This window comes from Bactrocera neohumeralis, chromosome 5 (assembly GCF_024586455.1).
Source record: "Bactrocera neohumeralis isolate Rockhampton chromosome 5, APGP_CSIRO_Bneo_wtdbg2-racon-allhic-juicebox.fasta_v2, whole genome shotgun sequence".
Lineage (NCBI taxonomy): Eukaryota > Metazoa > Arthropoda > Insecta > Diptera > Tephritidae > Bactrocera > Bactrocera neohumeralis.
Window position 1 is genome coordinate 9,912,615 of NC_065922.1, and position 24,453 is coordinate 9,937,067.

At 36.1% G+C, this 24,453-nt stretch overlaps 2 protein-coding genes across 10 annotated transcripts in view; one reads left to right on the plus strand and one right to left on the minus strand.

The window, feature by feature from the left end:
* Positions 1-8,049, minus strand: part of LOC126759061 (uncharacterized) — a 58,665-nt gene extending 50,616 nt beyond the window's left edge. Inside the window, exons 1-3 of one of the 9 annotated variants that reach the window (XM_050473645.1) lie at positions 7,867-8,049; positions 647-747; positions 558-587 (exon numbers count right to left, since the gene is read on the minus strand). The gene's annotated coding sequence lies outside the window, so the exon portion shown is untranslated. Of the gene's footprint in view, positions 1-557; positions 762-7,727; positions 7,752-7,866 lie in introns of those variants that run through there. The other 8 variants (XM_050473647.1, XM_050473642.1, XM_050473643.1 and 5 more) reach the window with 8 other exon arrangements.
* Positions 8,050-17,956: 9,907 nt separating this feature from the next.
* LOC126759081 (serine protease snake) lies at positions 17,957-23,450 on the plus strand. The gene is made up of 8 exons (XM_050473678.1): positions 17,957-18,202; positions 18,322-18,597; positions 22,016-22,098; positions 22,150-22,265; positions 22,327-22,479; positions 22,703-22,785; positions 22,847-23,007; positions 23,070-23,450. The coding sequence occupies exons 1-8, from the start codon at positions 18,148-18,150 to the stop codon at positions 23,265-23,267; spliced, it is 1,125 nt and encodes a 374-aa protein (XP_050329635.1). The 5' UTR covers positions 17,957-18,147; the 3' UTR covers positions 23,268-23,450.
* The last annotated feature ends 1,003 nt before the right edge of the window (positions 23,451-24,453 follow it).

The window sequence follows — 24,453 nt, forward strand, 5'->3', positions numbered from 1 at the left end:
TTATAAATTATTATTATTCTCTATTTGTAAAGGGTGTGCCAAATTATCGCAAGATTAGAATTAAATACATTTGTACTATGTATGAGTGTTGACATCCCTCGAAAAAATCGACAGCTGACAGTTTAGGCTTAGTAAAAATGGAGGGTTACACGATAGAACAACGTGTCTTCATTATTGAAGCCAAATAAGCAGACATTTAGTGACCTTTTAGACAGTAGTGTCAATGACTACTTGCAAAATACTGATTAATATGTTTTGAGTATAACAATTACTCTAAAGGTATTTTTTTCTATTTAGCAACTCGATGAGATATTTAAATTCGAGAGTTTCGTTAAGTTAGGAGGTCGGTTCTAAGGCGAATACTCAATTTTCATGATTAACTTCTTTGATATTATATATAACCTGAACCACATATATATATATATCTTCTTCATCTACATAAATATATACATACATAGGTCATATAATATTATTTATCAACTTATGAGACGATAAATTTTGTTTGTTTTATATATATATATATGTATGTAGGTATATATTTTTCTAAATCCTCTTACCTTTCTAAACGACGCCTTCTTTTTCTTTTTCTGGTGATTATTGTTAGTTTTAGTTTTAGTTATTTTTATTATTTCACAGTTATATTCACCTGTTGGTTCTTAACTGGTTTTTGAAGCTTATGGTTTTATTTCTTATTTTCTGCACTTATGTTTTGTTTACCGTACACATTTGTTGTTTGCGAGCAAAAAGCTGAAAGAAAGACACTAAATGAAGGTGTTGTTTCTGTTGTTTGATTTTATTATTTTTATAATCTTTACTTATTGCTGTTTTTTTGTGTTTTGTTTTGAAAAGCGATTGAAGTCATCGACAGATTTAACTGCTTTGATTTTTACGTTCTTTCTTTTGTCTGCTTAATGACACGTTTAACTGCACTTTTCCCGAAACAAACAACACAAATGCGCAATACAATGTACACGAGGTGCAATTTCAGTAATAGGTTTGAACTTTCAGCAAACAATGGAAGCTTTCACATTAGAGCGTAGAGTTTAAGTTAGGTGCCAGGCATACGAGGCTACATGACAGGCTTACATTTAGCACTATTTCATTTTATTTATTTTTTTCGATTACTTTACACTAACAATGAAATAATTATATTGTATTTTTAAAAACCACAAACACCTCACAAAAGCATTCAATATGCCCTTACACCTAGGCAGGTGGCTACGTACTCCCGTATGCGCCTTATCAGTCCCTACACTTTCGTAAGCTCACGAGCAGGTGATAGCGCGTTAGATAAGATTCCAATGAATGTGTACTACTATAACCGTTATCTGTGTCAAATAAACCAATACATTTCAATACGCAATGCAAACACAAGCGCGCACGAAGCGATAAAATTCCACATTTCCAAATCGAAAGAGTGCCGAGGCTTGTTTGAAGCAGGCGAATAGGCGTCAATGGGTTCAGGGAAATTGCACATTTCTTTCTTGTCTTTTTTCTCTTCTCTTCTGCTTTCGCAATGAGGCGAAATGTGTCATAAATTACTAATTCAGCTGGTATCTACAATTTGAGCTACAACATACTGCCTGTCGGCCGGTTTATGGCAAAAGCAAGCGTCCGAGTATGTGGCAGACAGTCTGCATTCTTGCTACTGGCCTATGACTAAAATGTCGCTGACGCGGTAATTTTCTCGTTAAACTGAGTAATTACTATGTATTTGGAAATTAATTGGCTATAATGTGCATAGTTCGAAGTAGGCTTATGGGGGCATAGGCAATTTTATTTGATTTTTAAAGCATCTAGTGGGCAATAAAAGAGAAATTCCTATGTAGTTAAAGTTTTGAGGTTATAGTTTTAGAAAATCACCGACCACTTGGAAACCGTGTTTGATTGTCAACACATTAAATCTAACAGGTGATCCAAATAGAGTTATGAGAACTCACATATAATTTGAAAAGTAAGTGTCACATAGGCTTTTCTGTCATGGTTTTATAAATGACCCATAACCTTAAAGTTTAAACCCTTATAAACTAAGTATTGTTAATAGAAAGTCTTATAATATATTTTCAAAACATTGCTAATGCTCGGATATTCATATGAACTCATGACCAATTTAGGTGGTTTAACTTTTTAAGATCTATTGATTGTTTGAAAAAAAAAATAAAATCGATAAAATAATTGAATAATTGAATAATTCTAAAGGAGTGTTTTACCCTCTTGAAGGGAGTTGAGATGGACATCTCTCAGTTATTATTCTAAAAGAGAATTTCCCTCTATAAACTAAACTTATGCGCTGTAACTAGTCTCTCTTAACGTTTGCCTGCAAAATATTGTGTAGTCGAAAAAGTCTTTTCGTATTTTTAATCAAACTTCAACTTATTTATTTTTATATTTATAATAACCCAATTATGTACCATTTTGGTCGGCCACCTTTTACCATTTTTCCGCTAGAGACATTATTCTATCGGTGTAAAATTTTTCTGGTTTCTCGGCGAAAAATTGTGACAAGTAATTTTTACAGACTTGAGCCAACTTGACTCCATTAAGGGAGTTCTGCATTGACCAAAACAATTGATAGTCCGATGGTGCAAAGTGAGGGCTATATAGTAGATGCATCAAAACTTTCTAGCCAAGCTCTCCCAGTTTTTGCCGAGTCATCAAAGATGTGTGTGGTCTAGCGATGATGGAAGACGAAGCTCTTTCTGTTGATCAGTTTTGGCCATATTTTTTCGATTGCTTGCTTCAATCTCATCAGTTTTTGACAGTAAAATGTAGAATCAATCATTCGGCCAGGCTGGAGCAGCTCATAGAGAATGATTCCTTTTCAATCCCACCAAACACTCAGCATAACCTTTCGAGGCGTCAATACTGGCTTTTCGACAATTTCTTGAGCTTCACCACACTTGAACCAAAATCTTTTTCGCACATTATTGTCGTATTTTATCCACTTTTCGTCTCCTATTACTATTTGCTTTAGAAATTTCATTTCATTTCAGCAAAGAATCACGGACGTTAATTCCATCCATTAAATTCTTTATAGACAATTTTTTTAGGTACCCAAACATCGAGCTTCTTTTTGTGGTCAGCCTTTTTTTTAAATGGTTCAAAACCGTTTAAAGACGAATGTTAAGTTCCTTAGCGAGGTCATGGCTGCTTATGTGACGGTCCTGGTCAATATTTTCCATAATTTCATCGACTTTTTCAACGATTTTGCTGTTCTCTTTAACTCGTTGACTGACGAGAACATGAAAATAATAAGCACCTCTTTCTCGAGAACCATTTTATAATAAATGACATCAAAAATCGAAAAACTCGAGAATATTGGAATATAAATTTGCATTAAATTTATATCTTTCGACGTTAACCTTAGAAGTATCAGAAGTGAAAGACATGGACTGCAATTGATTATTTGTTCCTTGATGTTGACAAATGGGCTCCGGGTGAGATGGTATGACAGAACTCATTAAATTATTGACTCTGCTAACTTTAAGGATTACTAAGGAGATTAGTGAGGTCATTGACAGGGCAATATCAAGATTATTGAGAGAGAAATTACGAAGCTCTTCAAACTTCAGGGATCAGCTGGGAATGTTTTACTCAATCGATTAAAATTTTAATGTTGAAAAGCAGCAAAAGAAATTGTTGCATCCGGATGCATAGTAATTTTCTACTTGACAGCTGAAATTATCGACATTTTCACAAAGAACAACAACAACTACCCACAATCAAAGTATGCGCAAAAAAGCCATAAATAATTCAAAAGCTGCTGAGAGATCAGTTTTGCATAAATTAACACGCTAACTGAGCGAGAGATTTCCAAAATAATTCAACCACACTAATCCCAGGGCATGCTAGCACACTTCCAGTTCACTTAAGCCATTTTTATGAGTGGCGCGCTATTTTTAGAGAAAATTCGAAGTGGCTGAAAGTTTTTCTCAGGAAAATTGCCGCCACAAAGCGAAACAATAATAACAAAGCGCAAGAACACATATATACAAATACACATACATATGTATCTGCGGTTGTGTATTTTCTATGTGTGTTTGTGTGTATTGCCGCCATTCAACAAGCGATCGCATTCAAATGGTTGAGTCACAACAAGCACCTTTCCAATGCCAATGGCAATTACCCGCCGCTTGCGGTCCACAATAATTGTTCTAAGCATTTCATAACAAGTTGAGCTGACATGCAGACACACAAGCATACATACATACATATGTATGTATATATGTTCATATATTCATATTGTAAGCATGTTAAGTATAGGCATGATCACTTAGTTGTGCGTGAAACGTGTGACGTCATTGACAGATTAAGTTACTGTGACTCGTGAAGTTCACGCACACATACAAGCAAATAAATATGCACATAAATATAAATATGTAGGTATGTGTGTGCATTTAGACTGGCTTTTATTCGTGCTCCGGCTTTCTTTAATTTCTAAATTGGTTTGTTATTCTGCTGACTTCTGTATTTGGTTGAATTTTTTTTCTACTTGATCCACTTTTTTAAAGCTGAGCATTAAAAAAAACAATAAAAACAAAAATAGCGCAGCCGCCTTTGAATAAAGTAAACAAGTTCTACTCGCTCGTTTTGATCATCGCTGGCGTTTGAAGCTGCTGCAGGTAAGTATGTGTGTGTGCGTATCTATGAGAGCAGCTGAGTGTGTTATATATGCTGCGAATTTGCTCATTCCCTTTCGCTGCTTATGACTTCATGTGATCGTGAGGCACGCAAATATTTTGTTTTTTGCCTTAATGACATCATCAACGCCACTGATTGGGTTGATTGCAGAGATCGCGGCGTTGTATCGCGGGTGGGTGCTGTGATCGTAATCATAATGTCGATTGGATCGGTTTGGAGAAGCGTTGATATTGAAATGGAGTGTTAGCAGATAGCCATAAACACAGACATTTATACATAAATATGTACATACACATGTATATGCTTCTCTATAAGTATGCAGAAATACAATTTATTGTACCACAGAACACTTACAAATTAAAAATTTCTAAAGTACATAAGTATGTATGTAGTATATATGACAATATCACACTAATTTCCTAAATATGTTTTTTTTCTTATTTGCCTTCACACTTGCACGTTTTTATCAGCGCTTTTGCTTAGTTTCCATTGGCAGCACGAACGGCAATTTTGTTATTTATTGTTTTATGAGTTTTATAACGGAAAGCAGACGTGAACATATACATACATATAGACACATATACATTTTTATATGCATTAAAATGCCATAAAACTGCTTCTAGTGTGTTCATTTGTATTTTTAATTGCGAATTCTGGGCGAGCATTTTTAATTTTGTGTATAAAAAATACAGTGTACATATTTATTTGTATATAACATACATACATATGTATGTACATATGTATAAGTAGTCAAACACAAGTGTTTCCAAAAGTTCAACCGCTTTCGCTGGTGACTCAAATTTCAACAATACACCCTTTCAATTATTTATTGATGGTTATTTTTTTATTTCTGGTGGCTTATCTTTTAAGCTGCCACACATTACTTAATTCATTTGACATATGTATATATTTATACTTTATAAAAAAAATATTTTTTTTACTTTATAAAAAATATTTTTTTGCTGTGGTTAATGTTGAGTATTGCGAGCTTGGAATATTTCTTGCATTAATTTTGAAATTTTTTCATTTATTTTTTATTTTTATTTTCCTTAATTCATTTGACATATTTACTTGATAAATTTTTTTTTGTTGTGGTTAGTGTTGATTATTGGTAGCATGGAATATTTTTTGTGGTCATTTTTATTTTTTTATTTTTGTTTTTTTCATTTATAATTTAAGTTTTTATTTTCATTGAAAATCGACAATACGTTTTATATGTCATATACTTATTATTTATATTTTATACTATATTGTATTATAATATTTTTTTGCTTTATTATTCATATTATTATTATTTTAACGATATCACATGAATAAATAATTATATAAACAATCTTAAAAAAATTAAAAAAATATTTTTTAAACTTTAATTTGTCATTATAGCTAAACTAAAACAACAAGTGTGGTATAAAAATAATTTATATTTAATTTATTGTTTCGCTATTACTTTTCAGCGAAAAAGCAATTTTTTATATTTTTTTATAATGTATACATACATATGTATGTACATATATATAAATGATTAGCGTAGCTAGTTGAATCAATTTAACCATGTGCGTCTGCCTGTCCGCCTGTATATACATGTGAACTAGTCTCTCATTTTTTGAGATATCGGTCTGAAATTATGCACACAGTCTTTTCTCTCTAGAAAATTGCTCACATAACTGATTCCTCGCTATTGGACCACTATATCATATAGCTGCCATACAAGCTGACTAGTCAAAATCAAGTTCTTCTATGGAACTTTTTCACTTGAGAAAATATTTTCACGAAATTTCGCATGGATTATTATTCAAGTCAATGGTAAAATCTCTGGAAATTTTTTTTCAGATCGGAACACTATGGCATATAGCTGCCATACAAGCGGACCTATCAAAATTAAGTATTTCTTTGGATAACTTTTTTATTTGAGAATATGTCTTTACGAAATTTGACATAGATTACAGCTCAAGCCAACGGTACAATCTTTGGAGAATTTGTGCTGATCAGATCACTATATCGTATAGCTGTCATACAAACTGGTCCATCAAAATTAAGTCCTTTTGTGGAAAACTTTTTCAATTGACAAGATGTCTTCGCAAACTTCCATATATGTATATTATTGCACAAGGCAATGTGTAAAATCTCGTACAATTTTTTTCAGATCGGAACAGTATAGATATCATATAGATGCCATACAAACTGAGCGATTAAAATCAAGTTGTTGTGTGGAAAACTTATTCATTTGACAAGATATCTTTTCAAAATTTTGTATAGATTATTTTTTTTAAGTTAGCGGTACAATCTACGAAGAATTAATTCAAATCGGAACACTACATCATGTAGCTGTCATATAAACTGACCCATCAAAATCAAGGTAAAGATCTATTGTACTCTTATATGCTATAAGAAATGCACCTGTGAAGTGTATTACAGCTTCTGTGTGGTCAAAGTTAATCATTTTTGTTCATACTGTATTTTAATAAATATTATTAACTTCTTACTATTTCTATTATACATACAGTACTATAAATAAACCCAGCATTTATTTATTTCAAATATTATTTCTAGTTATAGAACACTTTTATTAGTATTTATCTAATATATTAATTACTTTTATTCTTATTATTGGCCATTAAATAAATAAAATTTCAAGCCAATTTTAAAAATACATAGTCAACAAAACCCTTTACACACAATTTTTGCTAATTATTCTTCAATTCAATTACGCCAATTTTGACAATTGCTACTCAGTACTAATATTTGTTATTTACACTTTTTATTAATACCACTTTATTATCACATTTAATTTTCATTTCAATTTTGACAATAACATTTAGCAACTCGTTTTGATAATTTTTGGGCAATTTCGGCAACAAAGTCGAGGTTGTTGCACAGCTGAGCGTTCGCAAGCGCGCGCGAAAAGCGAAAAAAACTCAAAACACGACACAGCGCGGTCACCAGCAACTTGTTCACCGGTTTACCTTCACTAACAACTTTTAATTTTTTATTATTATCTTTTTTGCACAATCAACGTCACTTAACCCCGCCGTATTTTGCATGCACTTAAGTAATATGTTAACACATACACATGTATGTATACCTACACTACATATTTATATAACCACGTACATGTGTGTTGATAGCCTTTTAAGCTTGTATGTGTGTGTTGCTTGCTTATTTCTTACACAAAAAAAAAAAATAAAACAAATTACTAAAATTAAACGAATTATTTATCGCAAATACCTTTTTTATTTGCACTTCAACTTTATTAACGAATATTCCATTCAATTATTTTTATTAACTTTCTTCAGTAAAGTAAATATTTTTGCGCACTTTATTCCGCACACGTATTCGATACGACCAACACGTTTAGCGTTTGAAAAACAACTGAAAACAGAACCCAACGGACGCGCGGACGATTGTTGTTTGGTCGTGCGAATTGCTCGTTTGTTTTCTTGTTGGCTGCCTGTACAGACAGAGAACTTAAAGCATTGTTTTTATTTTCTTTGGCCTGTATGCCGTGAGCGCCTGGAGCAGCGGCGCAGAGGCAGCGCACCAACGACAACAGCGTTTACCGGTGGCAGCGTGAGTTCCACAATCAGTCACCGTCACCGTCATCGTTTCCTCCACTGCTAACACCGTCATACACCACTGACGCTCACTTTGCCGGCAAACAGCTACGGGCTGTGTGTGAGCGTCGACGCGTTCGGGGTTGCTGCTCAGTCAATTGCGAAAATATCAACTTCAGATACATTTTCGTTCTGCTGGCGGCAGCGCACAGTGGTGAAATGCGTTAATAAAGGTGAGAAATTGTAGTATTATGGAAATAAAGAGACTCTAAAAAATCAAGCTTAAGGGTGATGAATACGAAATAAATACAATATAATATATAATATTCGAGCTATCAGCATCTTTAAACAGCATATGGCTTGCGGAGACGAGGGCTACGTGCCCACGTTAGGCTGACAAATATGTAGGTTACTATGTGATTATTTTCGATCAAAAGAGCAGGACCGAAAAATATGTTTAAATGAAAAATTCGCTACTACCCAGAGAAAAAAACGAGAAAAAGTGCAAGTGAGGGTTTTGAGATAGTAGAAAATATGCTCTCCGCAACTATGTTGTCCATCCACCTGTGATAAAATAGAGTGCCTCTCAAAATATTGCACTAATTGTATTAAGTCATTTTAATACTGAACAGGTGATAAGTGAGCGGCGAAGTTTGTAACTCCCAGATAAAAAGGTCGGAGGCCCTATAAAGTCTATATATAAATATTTAGCTTGGCAAGCTGAGCCAATTTAGTCATGCTCGTCTGTCTGGTTGTCTTATTTTTTTTAAGGTGTCGAGCTTTGCACGAGTTCTTTACTCAAAAAGTTGTTTATTTGTCGTAGTCACCGATATCAGACCCTTATAGAATGCCACCATCCTCTAAGAAATTGCTTACTTCACATCACTATAGCATAACTTGTGACAAAAAAGTATCCGGAAATTGTAAAAAAACGCAAAAACATTCATCAATATTTATTTTATTGCCTCCAAAGAAATCTTCAACAGAAGTAATACAACCAACACTTATGCCAACGATATTTTCAGTTCTCGAAACACTTTTCATAAGCACTATTTAGGATGGCCTTCAGCTCCTTCAGCGAATTTTATTAAAAACGGGTTCCACGGAGCGGCAATTTTAGTTCGATAACAAGAAATAATTATATGGAGCCAAACCTGGTAAATACGGTGTTTCATCGATGGTAATCATTGCATTGTTGGCTTTAAATTCGGTCACAATGCTGGCTCGAAGTGCTTCCACAATTTCGTTCGTTTTCGATGGATGTTCTCACGCAAATTTCTGAATACGGCCAAATAGAACTCCTTATTGTTCGGAACTCAAACGATCAAGCGAACCTCAAGACCTGTTTAAGGTTCTCTTTTTGAAAAAATTCAGCTTTATCGAGACGTGTCGAGCAAGAGCGCGTTACATACCCAAAATATCCATCAAAATCATTTGAACTATTTTTTCATTTGGAATTGTGAGAGATGTCGAGCACTCCTGCCATCTCTCTAACACTTGTCCGACGATTTTCAAGCACCATATCCTTAATTTTTCTTTATATATGTAGACATAATATCATTATGTGAAGGAAAAATTTATACTTTCATATACTTTTGCCACTTTTCGCTCCAACCTACACCACTGTGCCACTATACCTTTCATCATTTGACACTGCCTAAGTGAGGTTTGAGAGCATTTTTTAACGTAACGTTTTCTGCACAACGGCGCTTTGTAAATATCTACAAATGTGTGTGTATATGTATATAATTACAACGTGTTGGCGACATCAGTTTAGCGGCAACACAAGCCCGCCTGTCTGCCATAAAATCTGTTGCTTTGTTTTCGGTTGCAATTCCCGGCGTTCGCTTCAATTGCTGCTGTTGCAGCACACGATGGCGTTTTATTTACCCAAACACACACATTTGTACATACATATATATGTATGTATGTGTGGCGGTGTGCGCATCACATTGCAACATTGTTGCTTCGCTGTTGAACGTTTGAGTGCACGAATACTTCATAGAAGCTGATGAATGATGCATTGCATCAGGTCGGCGGCATCACTTGACTTATATTTGAATTGGATTTCCATTTGAATAAGTCTGTTGCATGTTTTTGCTACCATTCATTTTCTTTGATTTTTGTTTTGTTTTTGTTTTTTTTTTTTAGATATGAAAAATAAATAAACAAAATTTGCATGAGGTGGGTGAAACGTTGCAGAATAAAGCAGCTGCATCATGTGATGTGCAAGTGACTTATGATGAGACTCAAATGGCGTGGTTTATTTGAATTGACATTTTTTTTAAATTTTAATATTATATAAATATAGTCATCTGATAATGAAAAAATACGTATCATAAAAAAAAATCGAAATTTTAATCTCCCACTGTCAGTTATAACCAATATATAACCATTTTATAACCAAAACTTAATTTTTTTTTCAATATGAGTGGTTTCTATTATATAGCTTTTCTTTGTCTGCAAACTTATGGAAAGTGATGTTACATTATTTTACATTTCAAGTGACGATATATACTTTTAGAATAAAAAAATGTAGAAAATAAAAATTAAATACTTAATTATTCCAAATTCAAATTGTGTCGCTTTGTAACCTTATTTTTGACTTTTGTCACTGCTGTTAGTAGTTTTCACACAGCACCCTAAATGTAGGCAACATTTTTAATTACTTCACACATCTAACTAACACACCTGCTAATTTTCGAAAGTTTTACGAACTCTTACATACTCCAAATTACCGTTAATCACGAAGCTGGCGACTAGTTTTAATGAGGAAATAACCGAATGTTATGTTCTTTTTTTATAACGGTTTACTATAAACTCTCTTAACCTCGTGAGTGAAGGCATGGTACTATAGCACATGTCTCCATAAGGGTTGATTTTTGGTTTTCTATGGTGTAACTTTCGAAATGCCTTCACCGTCAAATGAAAATTAGCGCGAAAGTCATATTTGTAAGCATTTGACGCCCATACGTTAGAATACCAGGCCACCCTTAGTGTGCCTTTAATTCTTTTACGCATATTTAATGAAGCTTAAATGGAAATTTCACATCTGTCTTTTAACTAATGCACCGGCTTATTTACATATGTAAAAGCTCTAGCCGTTGGACAATAAAAAATCTTATTGTCAATAGAAAAAGTGGTGGTTTTATATTATGTTCCAATAGAATATCTTTTGTTTTTTCAGTTGACTTTTTTATTTGATAAAATTTCTAATCTAAGAATGCAAGCACGTTTTTCTCGAAACTATTTTGAATGCGGATCAATACTATTTCAGTTATAATGCTATTCATGAAAGTGGGATTAGACTTCGCATGATCAAGCCTGTTTACGGTACTCTTTAAAAAAAATTCAGCTTTATCGGCATGAGCACACGTTTCATACACAAAATGTCCACCAAAATCATTCGAATAGATTCGCGAGAGATGTCGAGCTCTCTTGTCATCTCTCTAACACTTGCCTGACGATTTTCGATCACCATATCTTTTACTTTTTCAATAGTTTCATCAGTTGAAGAGGTCGAAGATCGTCCAGAACGAGGATTGTCTTCAACGACCTCTCGATCGTATTTGAGAAAACTGAATCGCCGTAAGCCTTTTCCAATATTAGGTTAAAAATACAAAATTTGAGACAAATTCTATGTTCGATATTTTTATTCATTGTAAAAATCGAACCGTATCGTATCTTAATTATTAAATTTTGCAATACCTCTAGAATATTATCCGAAATTTTCAAGTTGATCCGAGTAATAGTTTCGGAGATACAGCCTTGAGAGCTTGTATCTCGAGACTAGATAGGCTAAGTGCGCCGCCTTTAAACGCATTTTTCTCAAAACTGTGTTTTTGAAGTCAGTTGGCAAGATTTCTAGCGAACTACTCAACCGATCTTCATGAAATTTTACACAGGTCTTTGAGATACAAATCTTAAAGACCTGGATGAAGGATTTTTTGTTTTTCGATTACAACTATTTGAAAAAAAATGTCGCGAAATTTTAATTTTTTTGTAAATATATCAGATAAAAATCCAATTTTGAGTTTTTTTTTCTTCGTCCAAGTTCTAAGTTAAGGTTTTAACTAAAACAGGTCTTGCCAACGCGGGCGCATCTTTTTTTCCGAGTGGTTATCAGTGGCCGTGTTTAAAATATTTTTTTTACAAAAATTTCAGGATTTCTTTATTAATAGTGTATGTTTGTAACAATAAAAAATTCTAATACATACTTCATTTTTATATGAGAAAACAATTGTTGAAAATAGGCAGTTTTTTACCTGAGGATACCTAAGTAACCGCTTAATACCATCACGGTTTCAAGAAACAATTGATTGTCTCATTTAATTCTATAACATCTCTAGAATATTGCCCTAAAATCTCAGTTTGCCTAGCCTGGTCTTAAAGTCCTAATTTTTCCGTCGTTTTACTTTTGATGGTCCTGTAAGAAGTTCTGCTGCTAAGGCGGAGTCACCTTTTTCCGGAGGGGCTGTCGAAAATGACGTCGAAATGCCCGAGTTTTGAATATTTTCCTTTGTAAATTTCACAAAATCTTTTTAAAATATGTATGTCTCTTGGAATAATAAAAAGCTTGAATAAAATATTTAATTTTTCATGTGAAAAAAAATGTTTAAAATATGCCGTTTTTTGCTCAACGAAATCTTTGTAACACCTTAAGAGTTTCCAAGACATAAAAAAGTTTAGGAAAATACTAGCCTTTATTTCATGTCTAGAATAATAGAATTTGATATTCGAACAGTTTTGTGCTGCTACTTTTTGGAGTGATTTTGGCAGAATAATTTTGTTGGTTCATGGCGTTATGTTCGAAATGAAGTCAGTGAAAGTTTGACTCTTATTTTTGTTATGAAGCAGCGGAACGTAGCCTTGGGAGTCATGAAGGGCCTTGGTTCTAAATATCCGAATAGAGAATACATATCCAACAGGATTCTGGAATATATTGGAATGCTCTGCCTATGTGAGCCTGTGTGAGAGAGAGGAACATCCGAATGCAGGCTTGCCTCCGGCATTCTTTCTGTCATATTATAGGATTTAAGTATAGTTAGAGTTAGTTCTTTAATTTTTTTAAACTTAATGTTTTATTATTTTTGTTTATAATTAATCGTTATTCTTCTTCTTCTTAATTGGAGTAGACACCGCTTACGCGATTATAGCCGAGTTAACAACATCGCGCCAGTCGTTTCTTCTTTTCGCTACGTGGCGCAGTCATTCATCCGAGGCTTGTTTTTCCTTTTCATTGGGGGTGTTTTTTTACGTGGCGGGTCACAAATCCAGTGCACAACCCTATGTAGGGGATGTTTCGCCTTCTCACTTTAGCTCGCCTTCAAACGGATGTTCTTAGGCTACCCAGAGATACTTGTTCAAAGACCGGAAGTCGTGAGCTACTTGAGCCATATGTAAAAGAATCGTTTCTGGCCACTCCCAAGTGAATAGCGATCAGAGAACTTTCCTCACTTGCGTGAACTTCTACACATGAACCCATCCCCCATTATTACAACTACTTATTCCAAGTTTTACCCCACATTCTAATGTTTTCTTTTGTACTGACATATTCTCTTATTAAATTCCTAAATTTCACAGCTGGCTCATTAAATTTTGAAATCGCAGTGGCCAACAACAACGTGCCGCATATTTGTAATTTTTATATTCAGAAATAGAAGATTTATATTTAGATCAGTTCATGTTAGTCCACATTTATACAAATGTACATACATACAAGGACTATTTAACATACTTCCGACAGTTGTGGTCACTGAAATACGCACTGGAATTTCTATTCGCTAATACACTTGCTATTATCTTCGCTTTCTCATAGCAAAACATTAATTTTTTTGTCGAAAATTAACAATTTTCTCATTTAAACTCGCGTTTACACCAACCAACATGTCTGGTGTTTGAGAAACAACTGAAAATGTTTGGTTATTTTGCCGTGAGTATCGCTCGTTTGTTTGCCAGCCGCTGGCCGGTTGAGCACCTCACTCACCAGACCAAGCGTTACAATTCGTCATCGCGTCAACGCTACCGTCAGCCACCAGTGTCATCCACGTTGCCGCCAGCATCGGCGTTAGCTCGATGAAATCTATGTTGATGCTTTTCACAATGCGGAAAACTGAAAGCCTCAGCTACTTGTTGGGCTGCCTACGGCTGTGCACTGTGGGTTAGGCTGCGCGAAAAATTGCAAAAAAGAGAGAGGCACTAACTTTTTATTTTTAAATGTACTTTGACTTAATACTAGTATATTGATTTATACATAATGACCAGTTTTTCAACACTGTGCGCTTAAAAAGTCAATCACCAAAGCTCCGAACACGAAGTGTCAATTCCCACGGGGTTGCTGTGATGACAACTGCTTTAAACACGAATCATATAATTGTTGAATTCTATGAGGAAGGCAGAGCACAGTGTAATTAAAAAATTACTCAATATGATTTTAAGTTTTGTTTCATAAATTTATAAACATAATTTCAAAAATATTTTTAAGTAGTACAAAAATCAAATACGGTATTGCCACCTATTTACAATTTTTTAATTAAGCAAAAATTGCTAATGAAACAAGATAAGGTCATACTACAATGGGAGCGATAAGACTATGAGTTTAAAGTTTAAAAAGTATATTGCAGAATGTTGCCACTTGTTTTAACATATTAATTCAATAAACTAAATACGTTACACGATTTTTTTAATATAAATATTAAGCTAAAGCGCTTTCATAAGACTTTCAGTTAAAAGTCTATTTAAAAAGGGTTGCCACCTATTTCAATACTTCAATATTTTTTAAAAAATAAGCTAATAACATACTTAATTTTAAACTTAAATATGAGCATGTGAATAAACAGTTTGTATATAAAATTTTTTTAGAATATTGGAGGGGTGGCAACCTTTTAGACATATCTTGATTCAAACAAATTGCTGAAATAAATTAAATTTATTTGAGTAATTTGTTTTACTATCAAGCTTTTATAATACTAGGTTAAAATAACATTTGACGTGACGTTATGTGATTTATTGACGTGATGTGATTTATACATCATACGATCTGATAATGGAGAGTATATAAGTTATGATCGCGACTAATCACAAATTTACACAAGTCAAGTGATTGATTGACGTGATGTGATCATGACGTCATATGATCTAATGATGTGATGTGACCAAATATTTTTTTTTTTTATCGAGTATATAAGTTATGATCGCGACCACTCAACATTTTCACATTTGAGCCTCATCATGTATGATAATTACGGTATCTATTTTGCTCGCTATCACAAAACATGTAATTATCGTAACGCCGGAAAGCTATACCGCATATTTGCACATATTTACATCACATTGCATATACAAATACCATATATACCCAATTTCAGTTATATAAGTATGTAGTTGTGTCCAACAACAATGTGTCTTTATCTCACATTAACAGCTTTTAAACACCGCACAATGAAATTGCTTTTCCACCTCAACTTATGCACATTATCCATTGTTTTGAGATAAATTGCAACTTTCCATTTGTTGCCACGCATTCTTGCAACAACTTCTCGGCATCTCATTTGGTGTGCATATTTTTAAAACGGAAAACTTAAGACTTTGTCTTCAAACACCCACTTACTCTGATTTTTGCACGAATAAGTGTGTTATCATATGCAACACAAGAAAATTACAGACAAATATGTTGCATACGAATCGTATGTTGCACGCATTAGCATAAAGAAAAGTGATGCATTTTGTGCACATTAGGGTGGGTCTACTTTGTGTATGACAGAAAAAAAAAGAAAACAATTTCTGTAATTTAGTATTTAGTACTATAGCCATGGCCTGCAGAAAAAATTCACCAACTGAGGTTGTAATGGCGTATTGAAGATGAAATAGTGAGATTTTCTTCGGACTGAATAGGCAATTGAGAAGTAAAGTCCTTTCTCGTCCTGCTACATGGTGTAGAGGAATGGATGATGACAACAACTGATGAGTCGACGTTACGAGTTTTCGAGACAAAGGTTCTGCGAAGGATTGATAGTGCTTTGCGCATTGGCCACGGCGAATATCGCAGTCGATGGAACGATAAGCTGTATGAGATATACGACGACATTGACATAAGTCGTTCAGCGAATTAAGAGACAGCGGCTATGCTGGCTAGGTCATATACGAAGACACTACAGCTCCAGAGGAAGACCTCCACTCCGTTGGAGGGACCAGGTGGAGAAGAATCTGGCTTCACTTGGAATATCCAACTGGCTTATTCGACAGGATCGAAACAAAAGATGAGTGGGTTTAGTGGGGTATGTAAAGAGGTGGTTTGCGTATTGCGGAGTCTCTTTGCATGCAGGGCATTTTAGGACATGTTTAGTATGTCAGGACCTATTCTGCCTAGACAGTAGCTTAACCAGCTACAGTATCCAGAACGAAGTAGCACTAGGGTCACCCCCGTTTAACTCGGCAACTAGAGCTCACGGTGATGGCTGGTGTTTCAACTCCAAGAACGTAATCACTGGGCGGGAGCCTATGATAATGTTAATAGCTCTGCTGCAAATCGCGTTTAGTACAGGTCAAAAGTTGGACACATCCGAAATTCTATAGATACATATATAGTTGAAGTTCGTCAAGGTATTCTATGAATGTTCCCTGGAAGACGGTTTCGCTTCAAACAGATCAATGCAAGAGTGATTGCTGGAAAAGCATGCCAGCACCCACTGCTTGTAAAGGAGTGTATTATGTTCCTAAGCTGGAAACATGAGAACCTTACTATGGAGGCGTTCGACAGAAAATATCAAGAGCCATCCTGTGATAGTTCGGAATGCGGTATTTTAAATTGTCTGTAGCTTCTTCAGCTGTTGAAGCTGTGCAATTAGAGATAGTGAAGAAGCGAGAAAGGTCAACCAGACAGGCGTTCCCTTTCGAACACATATCATCGATGCCGTTTTAAAAGTTTGGGTCACTCCTAAAAGCGCTAGACTGGCCTAATCCCTTAAATACTTATCTGGTAACTAAAGAATCTTAAAAAACAACCGTTTTCCTTGGAACGCTTCCCACTCAGAACTGCGCAAAATATATGCAACGATGATAGCACAAAGATGTTGTTGTAAAATTATGCACATCCGCCGCCCAAAGCAGTGCGCCTACTCGTCTGGTAAACTAACCAAGCATAAATGTGCGTCCACATGAATATGATTGTGTGCATTTGTATGTATTTATGCATGAAAGTCGTCGCCTACAAGCCTCCACCGGTCAATGAATCAACGAGTAGCGGATGACAGCGGTCTTGATTGTTGTTTTAGTTGTCTGAGTGATCGCGTGCCACCTTTTACGCAGTCACACACATACACACATACATATATAATATACACAACCAGTTTTTGACTCTTGACAGCGCAAATTTTCCGCCGTCCAACTTGATTGCAGCAAAGTGTAAACAAAAGCAGATTTCAAGCAGCCAACGCTTGCGACGCGCCAGCAGACAGATAACCAGAAATCGCTCAGTACGCGAGCACCAAATGTTCATATGATTCTCTATGGAATATTATAAGACAACTTTGGGAGAGACCAACAACAGCGACATGGGACTTCCCGGCTAGCGCGCGACCTGCAGAAGGCTCTTGACATTGAAAACAAACAAACAAACGCGACAAATCCAGTTTACTGCCTTCGCTTCAGTTCGGCGGAGAATCGCTGCAAATTCTACAGTTCTTGATGAGCTAATGCCTATGTATGCAAGCGTGTGTGTGTAGCAGGAAGATTTGCGCTTAGTAAAATACCGTTGGTGAGGCAAAAGCCGTTTTAGTTGCTGCCGAGACGCGCATCAAGTCGCAACCAAGAATTTTCGAGTGGACGCGTGGATGTTCTGGGCCTGCGCAAACGGTGAACAGTGTAATTTACATACAAGCACACACACGCGCGCATAAACGCATATAAATTGCACTAATTAATCAAGTGAAATTAGAAGAAGTCAGTGAAAGAAAGAATGTGGCGCACACTTTTTGCCGTCGCCTTGCTCGTCAGTTGCATTTGCGAGAATTGTGAGTTACAAGTGAAGTTATGCACTTATAATGCATATATGTATATTTATATATAATTACATGTGTATGTGTGTGAAAAATATTGAAAAAAAAAAATGTTTTTAAACTGTTTCCATTAGCTCTCGCTCAGGATGCTTTGCGCAGTATTCATTTCCCCGTGGAGAGCCATGATGGCTCCTGCTTTGTGGATGCCGCAAAGAAAGTGCGTGGCATTTGCAAAAATTTGGCTGAATGCGGCTCAGCGCTGAGACGTTGGAAGAATCAAAATATACGCCCACAAACCTGTTACTTTAATAAATTCGAACACATTGTTTGTTGTGAGATCGAGAGAAGTCCCATATTGGAGCCGATACTATATATGAAGCCCATGCAGGTGAAGCGGCGCAGTGAAGTGGGTGAGTTCCGAAGTTTAAGAGTATATGTGTAATCTACGAAATCTAATTTCTGAAAGAATTTTGGAGTAATTAATTGAAATGTACAGAAAAGCAAATGGATCCGAGCTTTGCACAGTGTATGACCAATTCTATTAACATATAGTTACATATGTTAGCAGTTTTGGCAATGAATATATATATATACCTCGGTGGACTAAAGAACTCTTAAAACCTTATCAAGAAATTTCTACCGAAATTCGACTTCTCCGCAAACCTGCTGCCATCAAAAACTTAAACACGGATGGAGCTGGTTAAGAAAGTAAATTTCCCAGAAAACTTGTTCTGATAAATGAACTATTTTCTAGATACCCAAGTTTAGATAATCAGAATGAGGCAGATCTTCGAAACCTTCATGCAACAAACGAACTATTCCTTAAAACAATTGAGTCAAAGTTAAGAGAACGAGGCTAACACTGCTCAAAGTTATATAAAAGTATCTAAAACTCTTTTCGAATGTTTTGATATTTTAACAAAAATAAAACAATTTCTTTAAAAACACTATCCTCTTACCTCTCTCAAGTCAACAAAACCCCTTTGAGCTCATGAATTATCTCATACCTGTGAGATTAACACATTCTAAGAGATCTTTCTAACAGTTTTGACGATAAATTAACGAGATTCAAGCATCTGTCACATGTTTTAGCTTCCCTTATTATTACTCTACTCTTTAAAGATTATGCTCCGATATCTAGATAGATGGAAACAAATTTTAAGTTCAGAAACTGGTTGACATAGTAAAAGTGCTAAGCTAAAGGCCTCAATCTTGACTATAATCATCATAAGAACCATTGACCGTGCTAGAAGACTCAATAATTGGTGAAACTGTCGAAGCCTTCAGACAACAGACTGAGCTATATTCCATGTACTACTTTGACTGAACCTATATGCTTTTTTGAGGACACTTAAAAACCATCAAAATATTATGGCAACCTGTGATCTCAACTGGTTCACAAATGTATATTTCCAAAACAAGCGAAATAAACAAAATAATTAAATTAACTAACATATCTTATCATACTCGGTCTACGGCCAACTTGAGTGCAATTTCGAAATGCATTCCCATTTCTCCGTATTTTCCTCTTTAATTACGCTGATCCCTATCACAGCGTGCAATAAAATAATTGTCTTGTTTAAATGCGCATAATTAGATTCAATTGGTTGTGTGCTGACAAGTGTTGCCCCATGAACTACATACTTTCTTAACGAGTGTAACATGCAACATGCTCTTAATAACGTCGTTGTCTGCGAAGATACGATGGCTCTGTCTTAGGCGGCTAGGCTAGTTTAAGGCGTTTAAATCGGTACATGGAATATGTGGATTCCAAATAGTTCTTTGTGGTTAACAGTCCTGCGAAATATTTTGTCGATATTCTGTTCCTACTTGTTTTTGATTTCTTCAGAAAAAGATAGATCCTGAAAGTTTCAGGAAATTATCTTTGTACAGCTGATGGGCTACGATCGCAAAGAAGCGACAAATAAAACTTTTTGACCAACAAAAAGTCTGAGTGAAGCAATTGGACCGTTGTAAAAAGGTTATCTCTGGCGCACCGAGAACACAAATCTTTTTCAGACAGAATGGGAGGTTAGAATACCACTTAAAAATCATGGATGACCATTATAATATTATTGTGTCCATAAAAATAATATTTAATTCATAAGACGTATCATCTTCTCTGATAATGACAAATTCAAAGTTACAAATTTTAGATTCTCCTACCGATTCATGCCTCAACCCGAAAGGGGTCGGAAGAATTGTAAACATTTTGTTGGTTGTTGAGCAGGAGTGGACCTGTCCACAAGAGACCAAACTTAAGCCATCATCAAGTTCGAATTTAGTTCGATTCCACAAAAAACTTTTATTTCTATCAGAAAACAGCAGTACTTAATAACGGGTTTTTGAAAGGGACGCTACAAAAATTGACTGATAGGGACAGCACATGACTTTATATTTTTCCCGCTCTTTTGACATTTCTCTTCAGTAAGGTTTGCCATTTCATCATGCAAAGATACGTGATCCAACAACGAGTCCAAATTGTTAAGAGTTTACTACCGAAATTCGGAGTCAGTGGCCGTCATAATCGTCCTGTCAGATCAACAATTGAGCGTCTGGTGGAAAAATTTGAATCCACAGGCACAGTAGAAAATGTTTCCGTGCCAGTGAGACAAAGAAGTGCTCGTAGTGTCGAGAATATTGCTGCCGCCAGCGCATCAATTGAGGAAGACCCGAAATCAGTCTCTCACACGTCGTTCTCAAGCGTTGGGCATCTCTGTGACGTCGTTGTGGCGAATTTTGCGAAAAGATCTTGGTCTACATCCTTATAAGATCAAATTGACGCAAGAACTGAAGCCGCTTGACCACCAGAATCGTGTATGTTCGTGAATTGGGCTGAGCAACAACTTGAAAATGATCCGGATTTTCATCAAAAAATCATCTTCAGCGATGAGGCTTATTTTTGGCTGAATGGCTTCATCAATAAGTAAAATATGCGTTACTGCTCAGGCAGCAAATCACACATACTCCATGAGTCACCATTGCAACCCGAAAAAATTACTGTTTGTTGCCGTTTATGGACAGTTTATAGCGTTACTGTGAATGGGAATCGCTACCGCTCAATAATAACCGAATATTTTTGACTCGAATTGGATGATATGGATTTGGACAATATGTGGTTCCAACAAGGCGGCGGCACAAGCCACACAGCGAATCTCACAATCGATTTATTGAAAACCAAGTTCGGTGAACGTGTAATACGAATATAACACGAAATGACAAAGTGAGTTGCCGCCTCGCTCGTGCAATTTAGACTATTTCCTGGGGCTGCATCAAGTCTATGGTCTTTGCCAACAATCCACCGACGATTGATGAACTTCGTAAGAATATCAAACGTGAAATTGCAGCAGTATATGCCGCCGCGTCTGGACTTTTGCAAGCGTGCCCTTGGTGTCAATGCAAAAGAAATCGAGTTCCATGCATAATGGCATCGAATGAACGTTCACAGGAATAAAGAATTTCATCGATATCCCAAACCGTTTCTGTTGTAAGGAATTAAGGTCCTAATAAACAGCTTGGCAGTAGAGAAGCAAGTACATAGATGATTCCGTGGCAATTCCGTCAAACACAAAGCTAAATCTTCTTGACGTAAACAAACACCCGTACTTCAGCTTGTCGATAAACTCAACAATAAACTGTTTTCACTTGAGTTGTTGCCAGGGCTAAAAAGAAAATATGTCTCAGGTTACTGAGGATGAGGTGATTCCTTCCAAAAAATATGACGGTTTCATAGGACTTGATAGGTTTGGGAATACCATTAAAATCAACGACAACAAAACTCTAATAATTTTAGTTTCAAATGTATATTGAACTCATATTCTTCCACAGAATGTGAATCGCACCAAGGCAACAAATTTTACATAACCATTGTGAGGGGCCAGGCAGCAGCGGCCAATGAATTCCCATATATGGTAAGAGTTCTAAAAATCTTTGTGTAAATATTTAATATTTTATTTTGATAGGCCGCAGTGGGCTGGGTGTCGAATACGGATAGAAGCAGCGCTTTCTTCTACTGTGCTGGCGTGTTGATATCACCGAACTTCGTCTTAACGGCAGCACATTGTGCCGGTTTGGGAGGGTAAGCTCGCGAAGTCTCATTTAGATGCTTCAGCACCGAAATAAATCTCTAAATTTTCCAGACAATCTCCGACAGTTGTTCGCATCGGTGGCACTAATCTAACCGATCCGCAAACACCCAACATACCGATTAAGCGGATCATAGTGCATCCAGGTTATCGCAGTGGCTCTTCATATAATGACATTGCGCTGTTGGAATTGCAGCAGGGAACAAGGTATAAAATACAAATATGTGAACATTTGAAGCTAAAGTCTAGACACATAGCGAAAGATAGCTTCATATTGCATTGAAGGCAGCTAAGCTAGATAGTGAGAAAATTGCCGACATGTTGCGGTGTCTTGTTGTTTCCTATATTATGTACGCCTCGCTCCGCTGTGTGTCTAGCCTCAGTATACAAAGACCTAACCATTTCTGTTTGGTTTTTGGTTTGTTCGCAGACAGAAACCTGCCTGCCTGTGGACCCGGTATGATGTACCTCATAACAATGTGACAGCGCTTGGCTATGGGCATACACAATTCGGTATATGAGACCTCGATAACTGATTCTGTTAATATAAATGTTCCACCCTTAAAACTTTCAGCTGGCGCGAACTCGAATGTCTTACAGAAGGCCGTCTTATTCCTGGTACCCAGCGATGTCTGTCAACGCTACTATATGCCCGATGAGAATATATTACAGCAGGGCTTGGCGAACACGCAGATCTGCGCTGGTGATCAGGAAAATCGCCGCGATACGTGTCAGGTGAGCGAATATTCCTACTTCGTACCTTAAACATTTCAAACTTGACGTAATGATTGCCGCAGGGTGACTCCGGTGGTCCGCTGATCTTGAAGGTCGATCGCGACATTACATATTCGTATGTCGTGGGAATAACGTCGTTTGGTCAAGCTTGTGGCGGTGCACCGCCGAGTATTTATTCGCGTGTTTCGGCGTACATTGACTGGATAGAGGACATCGTTTGGCCGATAGCACAGTTGAGTGGTTTCGGAGTTAACGGTTGATGACATCATTTAAGTGCAGCAATTAAAAATTGCGAGGAATTATTTAACATATATTAATTTTAGTATTTAGTTTTATTCTACACTTATGTATATTGAAAATAAGTATCTGTCCAATTGCACGTGACTATTGATCTTAAATTGAAACTGTCTGAAAATAAAATTTACGTCCTCATTACCCTTGAATTGTGCGTCCTCATTAATAAATTCACGTTACATACATATGTCAGCTGAGATTAGTCTTGCTGCGATCATAATATAAGACATACATCTACTTATAACCGGTCATCCAAGTAGAGGTACTTTTTTCAATAGCCTTTTTTTGACAGATCACGCGTGAGTCGTATCAAGCTGTCATGTTGTTTTTCTTCAGTATTGTTTGGCATTTCATCATGGAAAGACCTACGCCTGAACAACGTTTACAAATCGTTCAACTTTATTACGAAAATTCACATTCTTTTAAAAATGTGTTTATTAGGTGTTCATATATGCAGGTCATGTTGTCCGGATGGATGAAAACACTCCAGTTATGAAAGTATTCGACGCAGTACCCGCCGGGGGAAGCAGAGGAAGAGGAAGACCTCCACTCCGTTGGACCTGGAGAAGGACTTCGCTTGGAATATCCAATCTGGCGCCACGCAGCGAAAAGAAGAAACGACTGGCGCGCTGTTGTTAACTAGGCTATAATCGCGTAAGCGGTGTCTACGCCAATTAAGAAGAAGAAGAAGATATGCAACACTGTCAACCAACTTGAACCCCAGCATTCATTATTGGGTAATATTATAGAGTCGGTTCGACGCCATCCGCAGCAACTCGTACTGACATATGGAACGACTTGGCGCATAAAAAATACAGCTTGTGCAAGAATTGAAGCCGCTCAACCTTCCCGCTTCGATTCAGGCCTTGGAGCAAGTCATAATCATTCGAAATGCTCGAACGAGTCATCGAAAATTGCACTTAACTAAGACGTAGCTGTGGCCGACATTTGAAGGAGATAATCTTCAAAAAGTAAATGCCAAAGAATGATCTCTCGAATGATAATAAAAAAGTTGGGAACCTCGGAATGGATCACACTTTATATTACTGCATTTTTTTTTTCTAAACTTTAACGTTCTTTTAAGAATAACATGTAGAATAGTACTATTGAAATTTGTATTGCTCACCAAGAGCAATAACATTTTCTAATCTT